Consider the following 22,440-nt stretch of genomic DNA (forward strand, 5'->3'; position numbering starts at 1 on the left):
CCCTATCCTCCTAGTTGGATATATATCAGGAGTGTTAAGAATTTGTATTATCCACCTAGTTAGATGTTCAGGCTGTGCCTGAGAGAAATGAATTATCTGGCTAGTTGTATATTTATCAGAAAAGCCAAGGACAAATATGATCAAACTAGGTAGATATTATCTCTGGATAAGAGTAACACTTTATCTGGCCAGTCGGATATTATCACACAACTGCATAGCCTAATAGAATTTACTTATCCTCCTAGTTGGATATATAGGCCAAGCCTATCAGGAGTGTTAAGACTGTTTAGTATCTTATCCAACTAGTTAATTTTTCATGCTGTTCCTAAGTTAGAGGCACCGTGTATGGTTCTAGTTTTATATTAACAATAAACTTCTTAGAGTCTTCTTATCCGACTATTTTTATATATATAAGAAAATATAAGATCCCTTATTCTAAAAATATTTAGATATTCTTTATGTTCCTAAGAGAAATAATTTATCTTGCTAGTTTGATACTATACCAAAACTGTGTAATGTAATTCACTTATCCTCCTAGTTTGATAAATATAACCAGACAATCATGTGTTTATGACAGATGCAATAAGAGCGGGCTTGTTTGTGAGTTCACCGTTACTACAGATAAATTTCTAATACACAGACATGAATCTTTTCTTCACACTTTTTAACTTAGGACTCACGTTTTCTATACACTAACAAGAGGAAATGTATTCTATGTATGTATTCATTATTTTAAAGAGTTACTCTTCCTGATTTGTTAATATTAATAATTTGATGGGGTAGATTTAATGTTTACGAAGATATTGAATTCCCAGGGTGTCACTTCACAGATTTAATCATAAATACGCAAAGAAGAAGGCTACAATGAATTGAATCGTAATAAAGAAAAAGTAGTTTTAGCCATATACTGAGAAAATAAGAGAACTTGCTACTTCTGGTGTCAACTGACCTAAATTAAACAGAAGATGAATATTGGAGGTAAGTTGATAATACTGTTGGTGAGTTTTTTTGGCTGGCCTCTCCTAATGAAACATTCCTAACAAGTAAATGTGGTACCAGCCCATTATAAATTTAGTTATTTTTGTCTTTAGTTATTTTGTGGTCAGAAACCCAACATTTTCCGGGTCTTAGTTTTTATCCTAATAAAATATTTATTTATGATGAACACTTCTTGATTTCTTAATTTTTTTGTAAAAGGTGTGGTACTGTTCTAATATATGTAAAGCACTCAATACATTGTACAGTGAAGATGCTAAATAAACTAGTCAAACGGGATTTTTCAATGGAGATTTCCCATGTTGAGGATTGCAAACAGAATATTTATAACTTCTTTTAAAGTTTTTATAATTTTGTTTTTGGGTTTTTGGGTTTTTAAATATAACTAATTTTTTTTTTGAAATGTTCGCATTACTTGCTATTCCTCACCCCCCCCCCCCTTATTGTTGAAAAATATACACTAATTTTTTACTTTAAGTATTATAGTATCATATTATTTTGATTTATTTAGTTAGAATTAACCAATCTTGATTTGTTGCGTGTTTCACATTTATTGGAACAGTACTAAAGGTGTTTTTACGTTTTTGACTTGATGGAATTTAGTTTTGCCTTATATATATATTATTTGAAAAAAACTACGTTTTCTAAAGAGTTAAAGAGGCTGAGTTACAAGGTCGAACCTTAAAACGTACAGGGATTAGGAGGCACAGTTGGGGGGCTGCCGCCCCCAAACCCCGCTTTCGCAGCCTTTAAATATAAAAAAAATTTCTTTAAACTGAAAGTAAGGAGCGACATTAAAACTTAAAAAGAACAGAAATTATTCCGTATATGAAAGAGGCTGTGCCCTCCTCAACGCCTCGCTCTTTACGCTAAAGTTTTTATTGTTTAAAAAAAGAGTTGTGAGAAAGTCAAACTTTAGCGTAAAGAGCGAGGCGTTGAGGAGGGCACAGCCTCTTTCATATACGGAATAATTTCTGTTCTTTTTAAGTTTTAATGTCGCTCCTTACTTTCAGTTTAAAGAAATTTTTTTTTATATTTAAAGGCTGCGAAAGCGGGGGTTTGGGGGCGGCAGCCCCCCAACTGTGCCTCCTAATCCCTGTACGTTTTAAGGTTCGACCTTGTAACTCAGCCTCTTTAACTCTTTAGAAAACGTAGTTTTTTTCAAATAATTTCTGCACGTTTTTGTACAGTTTATTACTTATTATTGCTTGACTAACTGTTAGCTGATCGTGTCAGGAGTCAAAGTTGGGGGGCTTCCGCCCCCCAAACCCCCCGCTCTTGAACATTCTTGTGTTAAGGCTTTTAATTCCTGAATACTCAAATCACGTCGTACAGGGTGCCTCCTAATCCCTGTACGTTTTAAGGTTCGAACTTGTGACTCAGCCTCTTTAACAGCCCCCCAACTGTGCCTCCTAATCCCTGTACGTTTTAAGGGTCGACCTTGTAACTCAGCCTCTTTAACTCTTTAGAAAACGTAATTTTTTTCAAATAATTTAAAAAAGAAACTGAGTTTCTTTTCAAAGTATATAAAAAAGTTGCTCTGATGGTGAATCGAACCCGAGTTTTCCGCCTGAAAGTCTGAAGTCTCAGCCGCTGGACTATACAAACACAATAGTAATTGTTGTTTAGCAAATAGAAGGTATTTTCGACGCAAGCAAAGTCCCAAAAATCTTGATATGTGGTTTTTGTAAAACAGGGAAGGAGTGATCAGATTGAGCTGAAATTTCGACGATAAGCTCCAAGGCCCCAGGAAAGCTTATCCTCTAAATTTCAGCCCGATCAGACACCTTTACCGGGGGGGGTGTGGAGGGAAAAATTAACATGGGCTAATATAGGAAAACGAGGTTTTTCGTAAATGTAAATTCGGGGGATAATTTTTTCGGTCTGAAAATATCAAAAGGCCCTAACAGGTCGAATTCTGCTTCGAATGAGTCCTCATTCAACCGGATCCGGTGCCAACTGTGGCCTGTAGACGTGGCTAAGAAAAAAAAAAAGAGATGAATTTTAAGTGGCTATATTTGGTTTTTTGAAAACAGGGACGGAGTGATCGGATTGAGCTGAAATTTCGAGGATAAGCTCCCGGGCCCTAGGAAAACCTAACCTCTAAATTTCAGCCCAATCGCACAACGTTAAAGGGGGGCTGTGGTGGGAGGGTCCACACTTCCGGCCCAGTTTACCCCATGAAGATAAAGTCGGAGGAGGATGAAAATTTGCAAGTTTCTTAGTTTGAGCTTGGGCTACAAAATGCAATTACCGCCGTCTCTCTGCGACCTCTAGGACCTGAAATCGCTTAACATTGTGGTGGGTCGCATCATGTATAGCCAGTGGGTCTTAGAATGTATTGCAAAATTTTCATCCTCATACTCAAGCCGTATAAACAAGAAACTTTTTTTGCTCTACCCAACCCACTTTTAGTGGAGTTGATTTTGAAACCATTTTCACTTTATTGAACACGATTAAAGAGATAGCTGTTCTGTTCTATTTAGCGTATCTGTGTCATTCCATTTAGAATCAATTTTTCAACAAAAAATTTCAAAACTTTAACAGAGAACTGTTATTTTTTTGCTTTTTAGTTGGGTTTTTGGTTATTTATGATCATTACTATGCTTATTTACCATTACCTTGTACTCCTAGTTGAACAAAATGCAAAAAAATTTATTTTTTTTCGAGGGCCAAGCTTAGGTTTGGTGAGTCGACTGATTTTTCGATTCCAAACGATTTTGAATCTCCGATATCAAATAGATGGCGCTGTGCCTTTATAACGAAAGTATCCAAGTCTAACCCCATATCGAATATAAGAAACAGAAGTTTTTTTTAAACTCCGTCAGAAACTTTCCACGAAAGGGTGGATTCCCGGCATGATTTTAAAATGATAAGAAGCTAAAAAAAATGTGTGTTTCAAATGAAAGAAGACTAAGGAAAATCTTCCAGGTCTAATTGTCGATTAGAAATCTCCCGGGAGAATTTTTCAGCCAGGATGGAATTGTTTCGCGGGATGAATTTTCCGTGGGAGGAGGGTATTACACGGGAGGAACTTTCCGTGGTTATTCATATAGTGCCTTTTTGGTTAGTTCAATCCCCTCAACCTACCCTAATAGTTTCAATTAAACGCTCTAAATTGCTTTCAATTAAATTGTTTCAATTAAACGCTACCTTTTGATAACCTGTATGTACATAGTGTGTTTCAATTTGGTACAAAAATCCCCCTGAACATTCATATAAGTTCCTTCGTATACCCGTTGTCTTCAGCATCCTCCTCAGCATTCCATGAAGAATAATAGCCTAATAATTTACACATAATGCCTTCTGATTGGTTTAACATTCCCCTCAACAGGCCCTAAAGCGGTTACAGGGATATTTGTGATATGTGCTTTTCACAACTTGTAAACACATAGCGTATTTGGCTCAGGTCAATCCCCCGCAAAATTCCCTGACAGTTTATCCTCAATACGTTTCGTCTTAGTTGTAGCAATAGTTGTAGTATTTAGCACATGCATATAGTACCTTTTGTTTGGTTCAACATACCCCACAAAATGCCTTGAAGGTTTCAAATTAATACTCAATGCTGATACGCCTTTGTGAATACCTGCATCTAGATAGTGTGCCCTGAGTCCGGGGATTTTACGATTAAATTAATTCTTACGTAACATCTGGATTTTAGATTCCAGGTGGTAAGAACTAATTCTTCTGAAAGTATAAGAAGTAAGCATCTAGATAATGTGCTTGAAATTTTCATTAACATCCCCCTTAACATTTCCCGAAAGTTTTACCTTAATACCCTCAGCCTTAATAGTAGTCGTAGTAGCTGTACCCTCAACATTCCCTAAGAACTTTTACTTCATACTCTAAGCCTGTGGGTTAATTCAACCTCCCCGTCAACACCCAATGAAAATATATTTTTATGACTCTATGCCGTTTCTGATATATTGCAGATACACCCTTTTGGCAACCTGCAGGCACATAGTGCGTTTGGATTTAGTTCCTGGGAAATAGCTGATACGTCCGCATGCTGATAGTGTGGTTTGATGTAGTACAGCATCTCCCTAAATATTCCCTGAAATTTTCACCTTAATGTCTTTAGCCTCATTACTTGTAATAGTCATAGTAGCAGTAGTAGCAGTAGCAACAGTGGTAACAGGATTATTACCAGTACTAGTGGTGACAGCAGTAGTAGTGTCAGTAGTAGTAGCAGCAGTAGTATTCATATAGTGCCTTCCCAGTTTGTTCAACATCCCCTCAACATGCTCGGAGATAGTTTTAACTTAATATGAATTTCTCCTTAATACCAAAAGCGATAATACTAGTAGTTCAAGTAACAATTAAACAAAAAAAGCAAGTTTTTTTTTTAACTGAAAGTAAGGAGATTGAAACTTAAAACGAACAGAAATTATTCTGTATATGAGAGGGGCTGTCCCCTCCTCAACATCTCATTCTTTGAGATAAAGTTTTTATTGTTTTAAAAAATAAAGTTGTGAGACAGCGTCAAACTTTAGCGTAAAGAGCGAGGCATTGATGAGGTCAGAAATAAGGGGTGTGGGAGGGGACTGATTGCCCTCCAACTACTTTTGACTTATAAAAAGGGCAGTAGAACTTTTAATTCGCAGCCGTAAGAGCCCCCTTCGATTTCATACGACAAGACTTTCCGTACGAAGAGGATTGGTGAAAAAAAAAAACAACATTGAGCCCACTTGGCTCTTTATTTAGGTAGCGCTATTGATGCTGCTAAATAAGTTAGTAGTGAATTTCATTACTGTGAAAAATAAAAAAAAATAGACTCTAAAATTTGAAGTTTGACTATCTCTCAACGGTTTCCAATTTTGCATCATTACTCGCATATTTGACTTCAAAATGCAATTACCGTGATTCATTGTAATAATAAAATATTGAAACAATCCCGTCAATTCAATTGAAGTAGGACGAGATTGCAGAAGATAAAAAAAAAGAAGAAATAAAACAAATCAATCTCTTACTACGTTAAGAAGCTGAAGAAAATTCCACAATAAGAAGAAGAGGAAGAAAATCTTTGGAAGCCTTTTCTTAAGGGCTCTAGCAAACTGTAGTCCAGCCCTCGTTAATAGCAATTCCTATTCATTTTAAGCTCAGCCTCATTATTCTTTCTATTGTGTGTTTCATTTACGCTAGCGATTGAGAAAAGTGTTGTGTACCAGGGAATTTAATCAGCATATCGTGCAAAGCTGTTAATCCCATTTATCTTGCTGTGTTCGTGAGTGCCTTTCATTAACCTATAAAATTAACTTGAAAGGATAGGGTGAATTGATCTTTCAAAATAACGAAGAGTTGGACATACAGCACGTAATAAAAAAAGAGCCTTTTAGACTAATGAAAAAGAATCAAGAGGGTAAAAATAGACTGTTTTTCTAATACATAGTTTTTTAAGGTTGTTATTTTATCGTAAAAATCGAAAAAATATTAAGACCAAACTTAAAACAAACAGTTTAAGTAATTCACAATTGAATATAAATAAATATTAATAAGTAGGTCATTATTAGGAATTGTCGATTGTTTGCTAGTAGTTTACGTCTCAAAGTACTTACCAACGGTTAATTTTTGGTGCTAGATGTTTTCCCCTCCTCGAAAATTGCCCCCGCGAAAAATTCCCCCTGAAAAATTTCTCCTCGCGGAAAGTTTCACCGACACATGAAATTGAGCAGCCGAAGAGAAAATATGACAAACGAAAATAATTTAGAAAACAATGCACTTTGGAATATTCTACCTATATTCCAAAATATAGGTACAATGTATGGTGTGAAACGTCCTATAGTATGTGTTTTTAGGTTTTTATTTATTTTAATTACTTTTCTTGTATTTTTGGGGTTTAATTGTCATAGTAGAATAAGATAAAAGTTAAAGGAAATAATTTGAGATTATGAAATTAGTGGTACCTTTTGAAAAGTTGCTCTATGGTGGAATTGCATAGAGATAACAGGGCTAAAACTTAGAAGTACGAGTAATTATTTCCCATGGGCTTGGTCTAGTACCAATCAGGGATATTACTGGTCATTTTTTTTTCAGGGGGGGGGGGGTGTATTTTACCCACGGGCTTGTCATTTTTAACAACTAACTTAGATTATAAACTGTAAGTTAGAACCAAGCAAATTGAAAATTGAAAGTGCTCCTTATTTCAAATAAGCAAGCAATAGTTTAAGAATTGAAAATTTTCAAAAATCCATCAAGCCCTGTTAGCAAAATTTTGTTGGAAATAGTCCACTAGGTGTACAACAAAAGAATTTCCCGCACGGACTGCGTGACTTTTCAGGAACGAATGGGCAGCCATGCGGCATTACTTCCTCCGCAACTGGGAAGCCCAATGGATAATTTTGGTGCCACAAATAGTTTGGTGCCACAAAATGGCAGAAAATATTACTCTTCCGTGATGAAATATTTTTCGTCACCTTAAAATGGATCTAAGACTTTAATCTCTTTTCGATAGAGACCTCTCCCAATTTTTTTTAGAATCATCGGCTCGATACGATCGCTTCTGGGGGAAAAACACATATCCGTGATCTTTCCTCTGCGGAAAAAATACAAAATACCACATTTTCGTAGATGGAAGATTGAAACCTCCAATGTAGGGTTCGCTAATAGGCTGAATCTAATGGTTTAGTTTTCATTAAGAACGTTGGCCTTTTTGGAGATTTCTTCATTTTCTAAGAACCCGGCAAATTTTTTATTGCTCGTAGCGTTTGGTGCGTAACATTAACCTTAAGGAACTTTTTATATATAGAATCCGCATAACAAGCTAATTCTTTTGATGCGTTAATAGCTATCAAAATTCTTTATTTTATAGCCCTGGTTACACTGGGCCCGACTCAGTTCTTACTTGGAGTTCGTTGTCACGAGTTGTTTGGTTCTACAACATAAATTCTACTTGTATTTTGGAATATAGGCAGAACTTCTACAACGGTTTCATTTCTTCATTCTTTTTATTTGTCTTAATTTCTTTCTGGCTGTTTAATTTTAGGCCTACATGTGGGAAATTTTTTTCAGGGGGGATTGTCAGGGAGAAACACTTCTGGGGGAATTTTCATAGCGAGGGAGTTTTCCGGGGAAAAATTTTTGCAAGGGAAAATTTTTGGGGGGAGTACGCAGGAAACCGTCAATGTTATTACCTTTGATGGTTTCTTAAGCTTCTTTTGAAGCTTTTTCGGGGGATCGAGAAAATTATTGGATGTAATCATTCTTATTCTTGAATATATAAAATTTTAAACAAATTTTTTTCTGAGGTTAATTTTTGTTTCTTTTTTAAATACCTAGGGTAACCTAAATTTTAAGGTACTACGATAGGCAAGAAGTTTTTCACGCTTCTGTTCAAATTTTGCCCAATGCTTTGATATTTAACAAAACAAGTAATATTCCCATTAAAAACACTGTTTTCAAAATAAGAAAGAAACTTTTGCCTCCTTCAACACCCATGTTGCATGTTGCACCCTTTATCCGAAAATATACCATCAAATAGTTATATTCCTCCAAATGAAGTTAGACTGACATGTATTCAGAGTCAGGTGTTCTTCTTTTGCAAGGAACTTACAAGAGATGTGGGGCATATCTGTGAATGTTACTTACTGTTTTGTTAAGGTTGCTTCAGTATTTCATGTTACCCAGTCAACTTGAATCGTATTACATTTAAGCATTTAAGCGAAGGTTCGTTCAACAGACTATTAAATAAAACGGATATTGAATCAGTCGTGTGAAACTCAGCACCGTGAATTCATCCTCAGTCTTGCCCGTCCATTTTCGGCCGACTTGTTAGCAGTGAGATAGGTATCTTTTATTTTGTTTGAAAAGCGATCTCGCAGATATTTTTTTTTCTGATTGTTTTTTTGTTTTACTTTTTTTTAAGGTCATAGGAAGCAAATTCAGCTCTGTTGGAACTTGTGATAGCCTTTGAAAAATAAATATCGTCCTATCCTCCTTATCTGCGTGATTAGGAAAGTAAATTGGGCTTTGGCCCCAAAAACAACTCAGCGTGTTCTGCCACCTAGGTTTTAGCAGAAGCGTAGGCAACATAGTTGTACATAGTAATTCAGCTTAACTTTCTTGAGTGTTGAATTTTAACAGAAGAGTAGGAACCATTGTAATCATGTTGCTCTTTGTTTGAAGCAAATCACAGCAACATTTTCTTTCTTTGTTTTAAGGAACAAAAACTCGGCCATTCCCTCTGCAACATCTTCAACCCAACCACCACTAGATTTTAATCTGGTATGAGGTTCAGTTTGTAGCTAAATAGCTTGAAGGCAGAGTTCATAAAATGGTGCTCACTATATCGTAGCCAATGGCAGGCTAAAATATGCACAAGTCCAATATTACAAAGTTGTAGATTTATAGAAAATACGAGTATACGACCAATACAGGAAAGATCTAAAACTTAAAGTATGTTGAACCACTGTTCAGCAGTGATGAGAACCCTGCATCATTGGAAATCCAAGTGAACCTGTGGCTCATTTAGGGACCACAACATCTTTTTCCTCTGAAAGACAAGCATGTTGCACACCTTATGACCTGGCAATCAAGCAAAATTTTCATTTGTGAAAAAAAACTTTCAACATTTATTTTTCTAACCTGTCTGGTTAGAAAAATACATTTTTCTACTCCCCCTTCGCCTTAACCAAAATTTTTTTTAGTACAAAGAAAACAAGTGATATGCCATTTAATTCTGAGTTATGCAAAACATTTTCAACTATTGTTATTAGAGACACGGAGTGGTGTTCCTTTCAAAATCATCACCATAGATCAACTTTTAGCTTGCGTATAGGTAAGGTTTTTCTCAGCAAGGCTAGAAACTTGAGCACAGAACTGGCTCATGGTCCGTCCAGAACCATCTCTTCTTGTAAGTTTTTAGCAAAGAATTAGGCAGATATTTTTTCATTGGTTAGCTCAAAACTCATAAAGCAAGTACTCTGGACCAATGGTACATGAGAATAATTATTTTCATAGACATAAACCCCTTGAGTATTTTCGCAAGAAATGGCTGATAGTAGGTTGAAACTTGTGGAGCAAGTAACTTATGCTAGACTACGAATTTTCAGAGGCGTATGCGACTTCTGAATCCTACCTATCCACCACACAGAGATGTTCGGATTCAATGAAAGTTCGATAAGCACATCTTCGACATAACACCTTTAAATTAGGTGTTGTTTCCGGAAGTTCAATATTTTGTGAATGACCCGAAAAGCTATTTATTTTGTTGTATATAAATATGCTAGTTTCAATTTCATTATTTTAGTATTTCTACTGAAGACGGTCGCTGTATATGTGATCGAAATATCTGGACTTTTGTACCTGTTTTTTACTGTCTAAATAAATGGATTTATCCCCATTTGAAAGTTTATTTGTTTGATAAGCACATCGTTATAGCCAAGTAAAATCTTCCCAGGTAAGTTTTGATCGTTGACCTATTCGTTCGACCAATAGAAAGTTTCATAGTTTGGGCTAACGAGAATTATAAACTCTTATTATTATTTTGCAGTATCAATATATCATCCAAAATCTGCAGTCTTGGGACTTTTCCCAATGCAATAATTTCTTTTCCTCTAAATTCGAATGTCTCGATTTGCAATATCAGTGTTGATGCAGATTTTACATCTTTCTTTTGGTGGGGGTGGAGAATCGGGGTTTAACCGGTGACTGTCTTTGAAGAAGAAGGGCTTACCACTTTTGCTGGTTGGAGTATCTATTTTTTGCTTCAGGTTTGTATTTGAGGCCACGAAATATTTTATTTTCTTAAATTATTACTTCATTATTTTACTTTATTACATTAAGTAAAAAATGTAAAACGCGTTCAAAAACAGGAAAAGCAGGCTAGTTATTTGTATTAAGTGTTATTAAGTTCTGATGTACATTTGCACTAATATAAATTGGTTTCCAGAAACAAATTGCTGTTAAGAACAATTATATGGGAAAATATGATAGGTCACATGTTTTGGGCTAAAGTACCAAGGTGTAACATTGATTCGATGTCGAAAAATAGAGATTCAACTTGTTTCTAATTATGAATATCGTGCTTCTAACTAAACCATCTTTGAGGAGTAAGAGCACGCCAATACTTTTCCTGGAGAAACCATTCTGGTACTTGTAAGATATACTCCCTATAGCTCAAGTTGTTCATGCATTCACGCACTGTAAACCGGTTTCTTTCGCTAGTTTCCTTCAACTTAGCGTGAGGAAAGACAAAGAGAAGTGACAGAATAGATAGGAAATATATAGTTCAGGCTATATATTTGCACATTAGGGGGGGGGGGTATAAATTATTTTGGCAGTGTGAAGTCTGTAAACAATTCTTACTTCCTAATATCAGAATAATTGTAGCTAACACATTTTGCATGCAGACCCGCTGTACTTTAGACCCCCCCCCCCCACCCTTAATGTGCAAATATATAGCCCAACTTTGTTTCAAAAATCTCATATTGTTATCTTACTTTGGTACATTTTATTAGGATCAACCTAACTTCACTTCTTGAGCTGCAGGGGGTATATCATACAGGTACCATTATTCTTCTCTGAGTACACCATTTTCAAGTTTCGAAGTGTTAACAAATATAGCGTTCTATTTATAGCAAAGAAGCAAAATCAATGTGCTACGATGTTGAAGAAACGTAAATAGAGTTATATTTGGATGATTAAACATTCACTTAAGAGAGTGTTAAATAAGACTGATTTTCTTTCGTCGAATCAGACTATCAGTCATTTAGTCACTATCTTAAATAGAGGAACAAAACTAGAGTATAAAGGATAGGAAGTTAATGTTACCTTTGGGGATAACCAGTAATTGATGTAACTCATCAAAGGTTGTTGATTCCGACCGTTGTTTATCGCTTTGCGTCGATTCGCTGAATTCATTGTTATCTGGTGAGAAATCTGAAAGGAAAAGAAAGGTGCGCTAAGCAGAAGTACTCAATTAATCAATAATTTAATAAATTGTATGATAACACATATTGTGCATTCAACAAGTTAGGTACTTAAGACACTTTAAGCTAGATTAGGGGTTTCCTAATACCATCTTTTTGATTGCCAAAGCTATCTAAAAAAATCCAGGTTAAGTTTTGTATATGTGAGTAACCGGTTAGGTGGAGCCCTGACAGATCCAGATGCGGCTCCCAAAGATTTTTTCCCTCTTATATTGTTTTTTTTCTTTTTTTAGAATAAATTTGTCAATTTGGTCAATTACTGGCAACTTTGTCACCCCCCCCCCCAAGATTATGCTCATTGGTGCCCTTGTCACATTGGTCTCCCCCAAGATTTTGCTCTGGATCTGCCCTTGGGTGGAGTTTATTATTTCTATTTTTTGCCACTGGGCAAAGGATTTGCCATTTCTTTCATGTTGAACCAAACATAATGATTGAACTGAAACAACGGTCATTTAGTTGTGGGAATTAACAGCGATGATACTTATATTCTGCATTTCTGTTTGAGAATAAGATATCCAGTGACACATAGGTAATAGACACCATAAAAGCATAAAATAAGCAACACTTGTTCGGTATATAAGAGTCATAATTCCATCCTCCAACAAGCAATTATGACTGCAATAAACCGTTATTTTCCGTAATTAATTTTTTACTATTATTTTTACTATTTTCAAAATTCGCTGCTCTGTACAATTGAATAACTATATCTATCGAAACTATAAAGTTTCGGTGACCGAAACTTTATCTTTGTTAAACCAAAATTGGCAAAATAATCATTTCGTCATTACCACTCAAAATGGCAAAGGAAAATTTTACGCTTGAAACACCAAGGACATCAAAATAAAAAAAATTTGTCCCCCTATACCTCTTTTAGGTCTAATCACACCTGAAAACCGTGATGTTCAATGATTTTCTTTTGGATGCTTCAAAATTACGAGGTATTTAGAGCAGTCTCACATTTTGTCGATGTTGCTACGTTAAATCGTAAAAATAAATAAGTAAAACCAATTAGTTAAGTTCTTGCCGTTGATCATGCATGGCATGAGAGCCTTTTTTGTAAACTATAAGCCTATGGAGTTGGTGGTCAGCTATTTGAGATACTTGTTGATTTCCTTCGCCAAGGCTAATTACGGGTTTTCATTGCAGGCTTAGATTTCAGAAGAACCTCCAGCGCTATCAGAAGTACCCCAAGGATTTATTTTTTGGCCAACTCTTTTCCTGGTGTACACAAATGACCTAGATGGTATAGCTTTCTGAACCCATCTTACACTCTTCATAATGGCACACGACAAAATCTCAATCGTGTGGGAAGAGGATCCCAGCAAAACCTATATGGAGCTTCTTACTGATTTGGGAGAAAAAGTTCGAAGACGTGACATGTAAAAGCTCACCCTGTTTTCATCTTTAAAGGAGATACAATATTAAAAGTAGATGCACTACACTTTCTTGAAGTTTATTTCTTGTCATATCTCACGTTGGCTGAACATCTAAGCAAAGTTAGATCCTCCTGCTCCAGGAAGCTAGAAGTCATGCAAAGATGCAGAAACTTCTTCCTTGATGAGTCCATTTTGACAATATTCACGTAATGAATTAGACCAGTCATAGAATATTCATGTCCTATCTTTGCTGGTGGTCTAACTAGCCATATCGATCCCTTTCAATGTGTCCAAAATTGATCAGTTTGCGTTCAGCAGTTCTCATGCCAAACCCGTGCAGTCAATCAAGGATCGTTTAGAATCGGTATCTATGTCAGTGATTTACAAATACATGCGTTGCCCTTCATCAGAGGATTTGTTGAAGGTTGTTGAGAGCAAAGGAAAGCCTTCGTGTTCAACTCACCAAAGACAGGCTCGTCAGGACTACCTTGTGCAGGGTACACCTCACCAAGTTTACTTGAAGACGAATCTTGTCCGATGATCCGTCGCCAGGGGGAATAGCGTTCCAGCAGGGGTATTCCCGGAAAACGCTTTTTTCGAGGTTTCTCTAAAGATGGTATAACAAATGCCTCAAAATTATAAGTTAGGTAATTACCAGGACTAGGAGCAGACCGTCACTCGTCATAGATTTGTGTAGCCTGTAATAATAGAAAAAAGGAATCCGTAAAAATTCGAACACTAAGAAACAAATTTTAATCGTTTGATTTACCAAAGACAATAGAACTTTCGAAAGAAAGCCACCCCTTCTTAAGCAGTTTGGTTCTACGTGTCATTAGCTTATTTTCTATTGATTTTTCAACACATTTCTTAAGAAAAAAAAGATAAAAAGAGACACACTACAATCAAAAACTGCATAATTATAGTCTTTTCTTAATACATATAATAAATAATTTTCTTAATAGATTTGTGGTTGCTTAAGTTTCCACTTAATCAATTCAAAAAATTAGATTTAATTTCTACTATCCTTGGTACTTTCAGAATAGTAAGACAAAAGCAAAATTTATCTTAAATTTCTATCTTATTCTTATTTTCCAAAGTTTCCATTAATTGTATTTGATAGCTAGATAGCTTCTCGTAAATTTTGTAACCATAAATTTTACTACGATGTTGTTGATTTACCTAGTTTCTATACAAGCTAACCGTAAATGTCGTAAATCAAAAAACGGATAGTTAATAGATTAAGATCAGATGGAACACCCTATTTTTTCGGTGGTTTTTGTTTTCAATAAAGCCCCATTTTTTCAAAATTCTACCTATATAGGGTAAAATCACAGATCCATTAATTTGAGCTAGTTTTATAGATATTATATTGCACAAGGTGTTAAGAAGACCACTAAAAAATTACTCTAAGGAAATTCAAAATTTCTTATGGAAGTGAAAAGCCAAGTTGAAATTTAAAATGAACAAATTCTTTTACTGCGCAGCCTATGCAACAAGCATCTATAATAATTAATTGGTCTTCATTTTGTTACAGGCTAGCTAAAAAAAAATTCTACTCCTAAGGGATCCAATTTTTTTTTTTTTTTTCGATGGAAGGGTTTTGATTTCTGTTAAGGGGCAGTTTTTTTTTCAAAATTGAACCTACGTAGGGAAAAACAGCACTTTGTAAGTAAAGAGAGAAATGGGCAGAATGCATTATTTATTTATTTAGTTATATGACCAAGGCACCTCGTATAGAAAGACTTGTCTTAGAAACTTCAAAAGGAGCTCATTCAATTGGAAATTGGAAGTTCTAGTGCCCTTTTTAAAGTCAAAAGCGATTGGAGGGCAACAAGCCCCCCTTAACGCCCCTCATTTCACTAAATACATCATATCAAAATTTTGAGATAGCCATTTTGTTCAACATGGTTGGAAGGTCCTGTAGTTATGTCTTTGGGGGATGTCAAACCAACCAGAGCCCCCAGGGCAAAGGCAATAAGATATGCTAATTGCCCATTGTTAATATATAAGATTTTTATGTAGGGGATGGTTTTATGAACATTGGAGGGGGCTCAATTTATTGCAAATCAGAAGTTCTAGTGCCCTTTTAAGAGTCAAAGGTGATTTGAGGGCAACTAGCGCCCCTTTCCCTCCACGCCGTCTTTTTCCCAAATGCATCCGATCGAAACTTTAAATACCTATTTCGTTCTAAATAGTCAAAAGATCATATGTCAATGGCTCTAGGGTTGAAAAAAAAACAACCTGAGGGTATACAAGATTTTTGTTGTGACTGAAAGTTCTAGTGCCCTTTTTAAGATTCAAAAGTGATTGGAGGGCGACTCCTTCCCTCCCCCCCGACCATCGTTTCCCAAAACTCTTCCAATCAAAATTTTGAGACCGCTTTTTTTTTCAGCACAGTTGGACATGGCTTTGGACATGTCAACAAAGGCTGAGGATATTGTAGTGGACATCTGAGGGAGTATTGAGGGAAGAGTTGAACTAAATCAAAACATACCATGTACATAACAATTGTCAAAAGGGCGTATCAATAACATTTTGGAACGGCTTACCGTTTCAAGATGAAACTTCCGGGGCATCATGAGGGGGATGTTTAACTAACCAAGAGGCAACATGTATATGCTACTAATGCTATTAACACTGCTGATACTATTGTTACTACTGCTACCAATACAACACTATTGCTGATACTACTGCTCCTCCTAATACTACTACTACTGCAACTAATACTACTGCTACTGCACGAACTAGTGCTATTGAAGCTAAGCGTATGAAGTTGAAAACTAGACAGAATATTGAGGGCAAACTTGAACTAAATCAAAATACACTTTGTGTACTATGATTTTCAAAAAGGCGTACATCAAGAAAGAATTTAAATATTAAGTTGAAACATTCAGAGAATGCTTAAAGGGGAAGTTCAATTGAACAAAAGGTAATATGTGCATACAACTACTAATACCACTGCTACTTTTGCTGCTACTACTACTACTATTACTACTACTAAAATACTCTAACTACTACTTCAACTGCAACTACTTGTAAAACTAAGAGCATTAAGACGAAAAGGGCATTAAAAGGGGGTCAAAAGGGCGCATCAGCAATATTTTTGGAATAGCCTACCGTATCAAGATGAGACTTCGGGGGTATCACGAGGGGGATGTTTAACTGTCCAAAAGGCAACATGAACATGCTATTACTGCCATTAACACTGCCTTTTGGTCAATTGATCTTCCTCTTTAAGCATGCTCTGAAGATTCCAACTTAATACCCATTGTGATACGCCTTTTTGGTAATCTACATGCACATAGTTTGTTTTGATTTAGTTCTAACTTTCTCCTTCATACACTTAGCCTTAATAGTACTAGTAACATAGTAGTAGTGGTGGTAGGAGGAGAAGTAACAGTAGTAGTAATTCTGTATCAATAGTAGCAGTAACAGTAGTTGCAGCAGTATTTATAGGAATAATAGCATGTACATGTTGCCTTTTGATCAGTTGAAAATTCCCCTGATTATATACCGGAGGTTTTATCTTGATACAGTAACCCATTCCAAACATATTGCTGATGCGCCCTTTTGACCCCCTTTTGATGCCCTTTTCTTCTTAATACCCTAAGCCTTACAAGTAGTTGCAAATGAAGTAGTAGTTTGAGTAGTTTAGTAGAGGTAGTAGCAGTAGTAGTAGTAGTAACAGTAAAAGTATCAATGGCAGTAGTATTAGTAGTTGCATGCACAAATTATCTTTTGGTCAATTATTCTTCCCCTTTAAGCATTCTCTGAAAGTTCCAACTTAATACCCAAATCCATCCTTGATATACGCCCTTTTAGCAATCTCCATCCACATAGTGTGTTTTTATTAGTTCAAATATCCCCTCAATATTCTGTAAAATTTTCACCATCATACGCTTAGCCTTGACAGCCCAGGTTTTTTTTAGTAGTTTTGGTTATGATAGGGATTGCTTTCTTTTTTTCGATATTATGAGAGATAAAACACAGAGCTTGAAATAAGGATGGTTTTCAGTAAAGTGCAAATTATTTTCTGGTTGAATATTTGAATTTATTTCTATTCATCTTTTGTTTAATACACCTCTTTATTTTTGTCTGTGAAACTTCTTATGTGGAAACAGTTCTTTTTTAACTATCGATAAAAGGATTAGCTGTGAGGATGTAGAAAAATATATCTCTAATGTACAAAAAAAGTTCTTTTTTTTCGATGTTATGAGAAATAAAATACAGAGCTTGAATGAAGGATTGTTTTCAGTGAAGTGAAAATTACGTTCTGGTTTATAAAAGTATTTGATTTTATCTCTTCTCATCTTTCGTTTGTTGTAGCTGTTTACTTTTCTTTGAAAAACTTCTTTTGTGGAAACAGTTCTTTTTTTAACTCTTCGATAAAATGACTAGATGTGAGGATATAAAAAAATAGTTTTCAAATGTATAGAATTTTAATTCTGACGCTCAATATGCTCCTTTTATATATGAACATGAATTAAATTTCAAAAAACACGATTTGTTCAGGACTATGAACTTGTTAAAACCTATGTCGAGGAAGCAGTATTAGATTGATTTTGTTTTACCTTTCTTAGGATCTTCTTCACTTCGAAGTATTAAATTCGGGTTTTCATTCTCTTCGCTCCTCAGTTTCTGATCTTCTTCGTCATCCAAAAGAAGAATGGGATCTACTTCAGCATGATATATAGAAAACTCAGGATCATAATCTATTTCGAATGTATTCATATAAGTATTTCCAATAGTCTCCGTCGTAGCTATATGATGCAAGTTGTTTAGTTCGTCTTGATTTGGAAAAAATCTTCCTTCAAAAGAATGACCAGCTACAGAAAATTCATCTGAAGTTCTTGCTTCGGGTAAGGTTTGCTGTTCATCGACTGTACTTTTGTAAACTGTGTATTTAGTGCCATCTTCCTCCAGTAACTCTGTCGAGAAAAGACTAGTCAGGGTAGATCCTTTGTTTAGATTTTCTGTAGAAGAGGTAGTACTGTTTACCCCCACTGAACCATAGTTTCTAAGATATTCAAGAGAATTTTCCGTAGTTGAAGCTGCATCGACTTGTTCTTCAAGAGAGAAGCTACTAGTTTCCCTATCTACATTCATGTAAAGGGTGTATTTTACATTTTCCATATCCCGAATCACCGTTTGAAAGGAAGAATTTGGAGTTAAGATGCTATCTGGGTATTCTGTGATTGAAACAATACCGCCTTGAACAATTGTAAGGTGATTAACAGCTTCTTTGGTTTGCCTATCATCTTCAGTGGAATGATATAGGGTTGAAGCTTCATTTGGATAATATAAATTTGACACGTTACTGGCTTCATTATCGGAACTCTCATCTATGGCATGTTCTACAGCTTCTTTCCCTATTTTATGAGTTATTGTTTCTCTGTATTTTTGTTTCTCTAAAAATATTTCTTCATCAAATGTACTTTTGTGGCTAGTCAGAGTTGATTCTTTGTGTAAGTTTTCTGTAGAAGAATTAGCTCTGTTTTCCCCCACTAAATCTTTGCTTTTAATATATTCAAGAGAATTTTCCGTAGTTGAAGTTGCATCACCTAGTTCTTCAAGAGAGAAACTTCTAGTTTCCCTATCTAAATTCTTGAAAATGGTATATTTTGCATTTTCCACATCGTGATTCACCGTTTGAAAGGAAGAATTTGGAGTTAAGATGTTATTTGGGTATTCTGTGATTGAAATAATACCACCTTGAGCGATTGTAAGGTACTTACTAGCTTCTTTGTTTTGCTTCGCATCTTCAGTAGAATGAAACAGGGTTGAAGCTTCATTTGGATAAAAAAAAATTGATACATCATTGCCTTCACTGTGTGAGCTCTCACCTATAGCATGTTTTCCACGTTCTTTCTCTGTAACATATGTTGTTGCATCTATATAAGGTGTCTCCTTTGAATCCGATTCAAGAGTATGAAGGATTTGGTCGGGTGCACCATTGAGTTCATTAGATGATAAAGAAACAAGAGTTACATCTGGCTGCATACTCTTAGTACTATCTTCTGGGACTTTCTTTATTGATGTATTATCGCATTCAAATTCGTGGTCACCACAATTTTTTTCTGGATGAGATTGACTGCTGTATGTATAGCCTCTTAATTTGTTTGCGTTAGTGGACGATATTTGAGGACTGGTTTCCTGTTTATTGGTAAAATTTTCCAACTGATTTGTCTGTATATCCTGGTTTCTTGTAGTTGATGCTTTATTTATTTTTGTAGTAACAGCATAAAATTGATAATGCTTATTATTATCATACTTACGATTTTTGTTAGATTTGTTAACTTCATCGTAAGTATACTCACCTACGGCAGTTGAATATTGAACTTTTGTCTCTAGAGGATGATCGGTGCTATACTTAAATTTTTCTGCCTCTGTTGATTTCGCTAATGATTCTTCTTTAATTATTTCTTCATCATCTGTATCCAAATTTTCTCCATGGAAATATATATCATCGTATTCAATACTATTTGGGTTGGTATCATTGGATTCATTTTGAAGTATATTGTTTTCTAGCTCTCTATCGTCTTGTATTTTATGAAAGTATGAGGAAACTGGATCCATCTCAATTGTGTTTTTTGATGGAAAAAGTGTCACTGATACTTCTGACTGAAATTCAGATATTCTATAATTTTCATCCTCATAATCCCCTGTCTTGTTTTTTTCTTCTAAAAATTGTGGGGTTGCAGTTTCACTAGCAAGTCCTTCCATCCAAGAAACATTGAATTTATCTATTATATTTGAACATGGATTGTTTGTAGTTGTAGTTGAATTTGCTTTTACATTATTAGAAGCTATTTCAGTGAAGCTGCAGTTTACTTGAGGCATCACATTCTGTTGAATTGGATGATCTGCTCTTGATTGTAATCCTGCCTGTAAATAAAGAAAAGAATAGCGGGATGACAAAAAACACAATACTTTGAAATTTTCAACTTATGTATTTGACCCAATTTAATTGGGGGAAGAAGAAATGTTCCAATTGAATTAATTCTTCTTTTACAAAATGTCCATTGATAGTTTTGATTTCACCGTAAAATTTCTAGGATGATTTATGTATCCTAGATGAAAGTGTGAAAAAAATGAATGAAGTTTTGGAGGTTTTGCGAGTTCAGGGTGCTAGAATTGATTTGAAAATTAATGTTAAGAAGACTATTTCACCAAGGCTAGGAATAACTGAAGATGAAAAGGTGACATTGGGTAACGGAAAGATTAATCATGTAGGCGGCTTCACCTACCTTGGTTCATTATTAGTAAAGACGGTGGGAGCAGTGAAGATATTAAAAGTAGAATAGCCAAGGCTCAGGGTGTTTTTTTCACAGTTAAAAAAAAGTTTGAAAGAATAGGAAGATAGTCTGCAAACCAAGATTAGAATATTAGAAGCTACAGTTATGACAGTGGTCAAATATGGCTCTGAAGGATGGGCACTCCGAAAAGAGGATGAAAATTTACTAGATGTTTTCCAGAGAAATTGCTTAAGGATTGTTCTGGGTACCCGGCTGACTGCCCATATTTCAAACAGTAGGCCGTACACAAAATGTGGTACAATTCTGCTTTCTAGGGCTATAATGAAATAAAGGTTGAGATGGCTTGGGCATGTTCTGCGGATGAGGGATGACAGATTGCCAAAGATTGTCCTTTTCGGCCAACCGTCTAGGGCTAAACAGAAAGCAGGTGGTCCTCGTCTGGGGTGGGAGGATGTCATAAGGAAAGATTTAAAGGAAAAGGGAACTCCATGGGAGGGTGAAAAGACGAAGGCTTTGAATAGATTGGGATAGAGAAGGACCGTGCGTAGCTCTGTGGCAGCTTGATGCTGCGGTGAGTTGTTAGTACCAGTAGTTACTAGTAAAATTTATTGGTTTCACTCCATTCTGTTGCAAATATTTTTTTAACTATTTTGCTCAGATTCTTAATATTAATAAGTAAATATTTACAATATTTTTGGCTGACAATAATTAAAAATGATTCTTTTCGTTGATTAATCAGGGTTTTAATATATTTTGAATTGGTGGCTGTTAGGGTTTTCATTTTACTCAATTTTATTTCTTAATGCTACCTATTGAAAAAATTATGCACAATTCTTCTTTATTGGTTTTATCAGAGTCTAAAAAGAGAAGTTTTGATTACAGTGTATATATCGAATAATATGTATATATTTTTTGGTTAATTCTGAATATGATTCCAAGCTGATGAAAAAAACCCCAGGTTCCAATACAATGTTAAATGCCGGCTTTAACAACATTTTAATTTTTCCTTTCCAGCATTTTATCTGTATACTATTACTACTACTAATAACAACTCTCTATAGCATCCTCCCACCCCGTTTGGGGACGACCCGCTTTATATTTGGTCTTAGATGAATAGCCGACAAGGAATATTTTGGTAACCTGTTGTCCTTCATCCGCAAAACGTGTCCTAGCCATCTTAACCTTGGTCCTAAAAATACGGGATTGAACTACGGTTGCCTAATAGCTTACTGTTTGAGATACGGTCAGTCAGACGGGTACCGAAAATGATCCGTAGGCAATTTCTCTGAAAAACAAAAAGCAAATCCTACTCTGTCATTTGGAGCACCTACGCTACAGAATCGTACTTGACAATTGTCATCACTGAAGCTTCCATTATTTTGATCTTTGGTTCGAAGAATTATCTACCTATTCTTCCAAACTTTTTTCAACTGTGAAAAAGCACCCTGGGCCTTGGCTATTCTGCTTTTAACATCTTTGAACCCACAGTTTGAAATACTTAGGTAACATACTACAAAGGTTAGTAGAGATATCCACTTGATAGATCTTCTATTTACACAAGACCTCTTTCCTTTTATTTCTTCCTAGCCTTAGCGTTTTAATTCTCTTAACAAACCTATTCTTACACCCTGAACACTCAAAACCTTCAAAAATCTATTTATTTTGCTAACATTTTCATCTGGATGCTTAAATTATCAGCATAATCTACGTCTAGGAGAGTTTTACTTCCTCAACTAATTACGTGTTTCCCATTGCCATTGCTGTGCTCATTAAGACAAAGTACATCAAAATGATCCCTATAAATGGAGATAAGACATAACCCTCCTTAACTTCTGATTTAAAATGACCCCAACTGCGAACCTAATTTCCTAACTTAACGACAGCAAT

At 35.4% G+C, this 22,440-nt stretch overlaps 1 protein-coding gene across 1 annotated transcript in view; it reads right to left on the bottom strand.

Annotated features, from left to right (window-relative positions):
* LOC148946800 (uncharacterized) overlaps positions 1-20,184 on the bottom strand; it is a 26,505-nt gene extending 6,321 nt beyond the window's left edge. The window contains exons 1-3 of the mRNA XM_089096428.1: positions 17,869-20,184; positions 11,764-11,871; positions 5,064-5,257 (exon numbers count right to left, since the gene is read on the bottom strand). Of these exons, the coding sequence (XP_088952554.1) occupies positions 5,064-5,257; positions 11,764-11,871; positions 17,869-20,137 (2,571 nt within the window). The 5' untranslated portion in view covers positions 20,138-20,184. The remainder of the gene's footprint in view (positions 1-5,063; positions 5,258-11,763; positions 11,872-17,868) is intronic.
* Between the last annotated feature and the right edge of the window lie 2,256 nt (positions 20,185-22,440).

Source organism: Artemia sp. Qi Xiang Cuo, chromosome 11 (assembly GCF_049724085.1).
Source record: "Artemia sp. Qi Xiang Cuo chromosome 11, ASM4972408v1, whole genome shotgun sequence".
NCBI lineage: Eukaryota > Metazoa > Arthropoda > Branchiopoda > Anostraca > Artemiidae > Artemia > Artemia sp. Qi Xiang Cuo.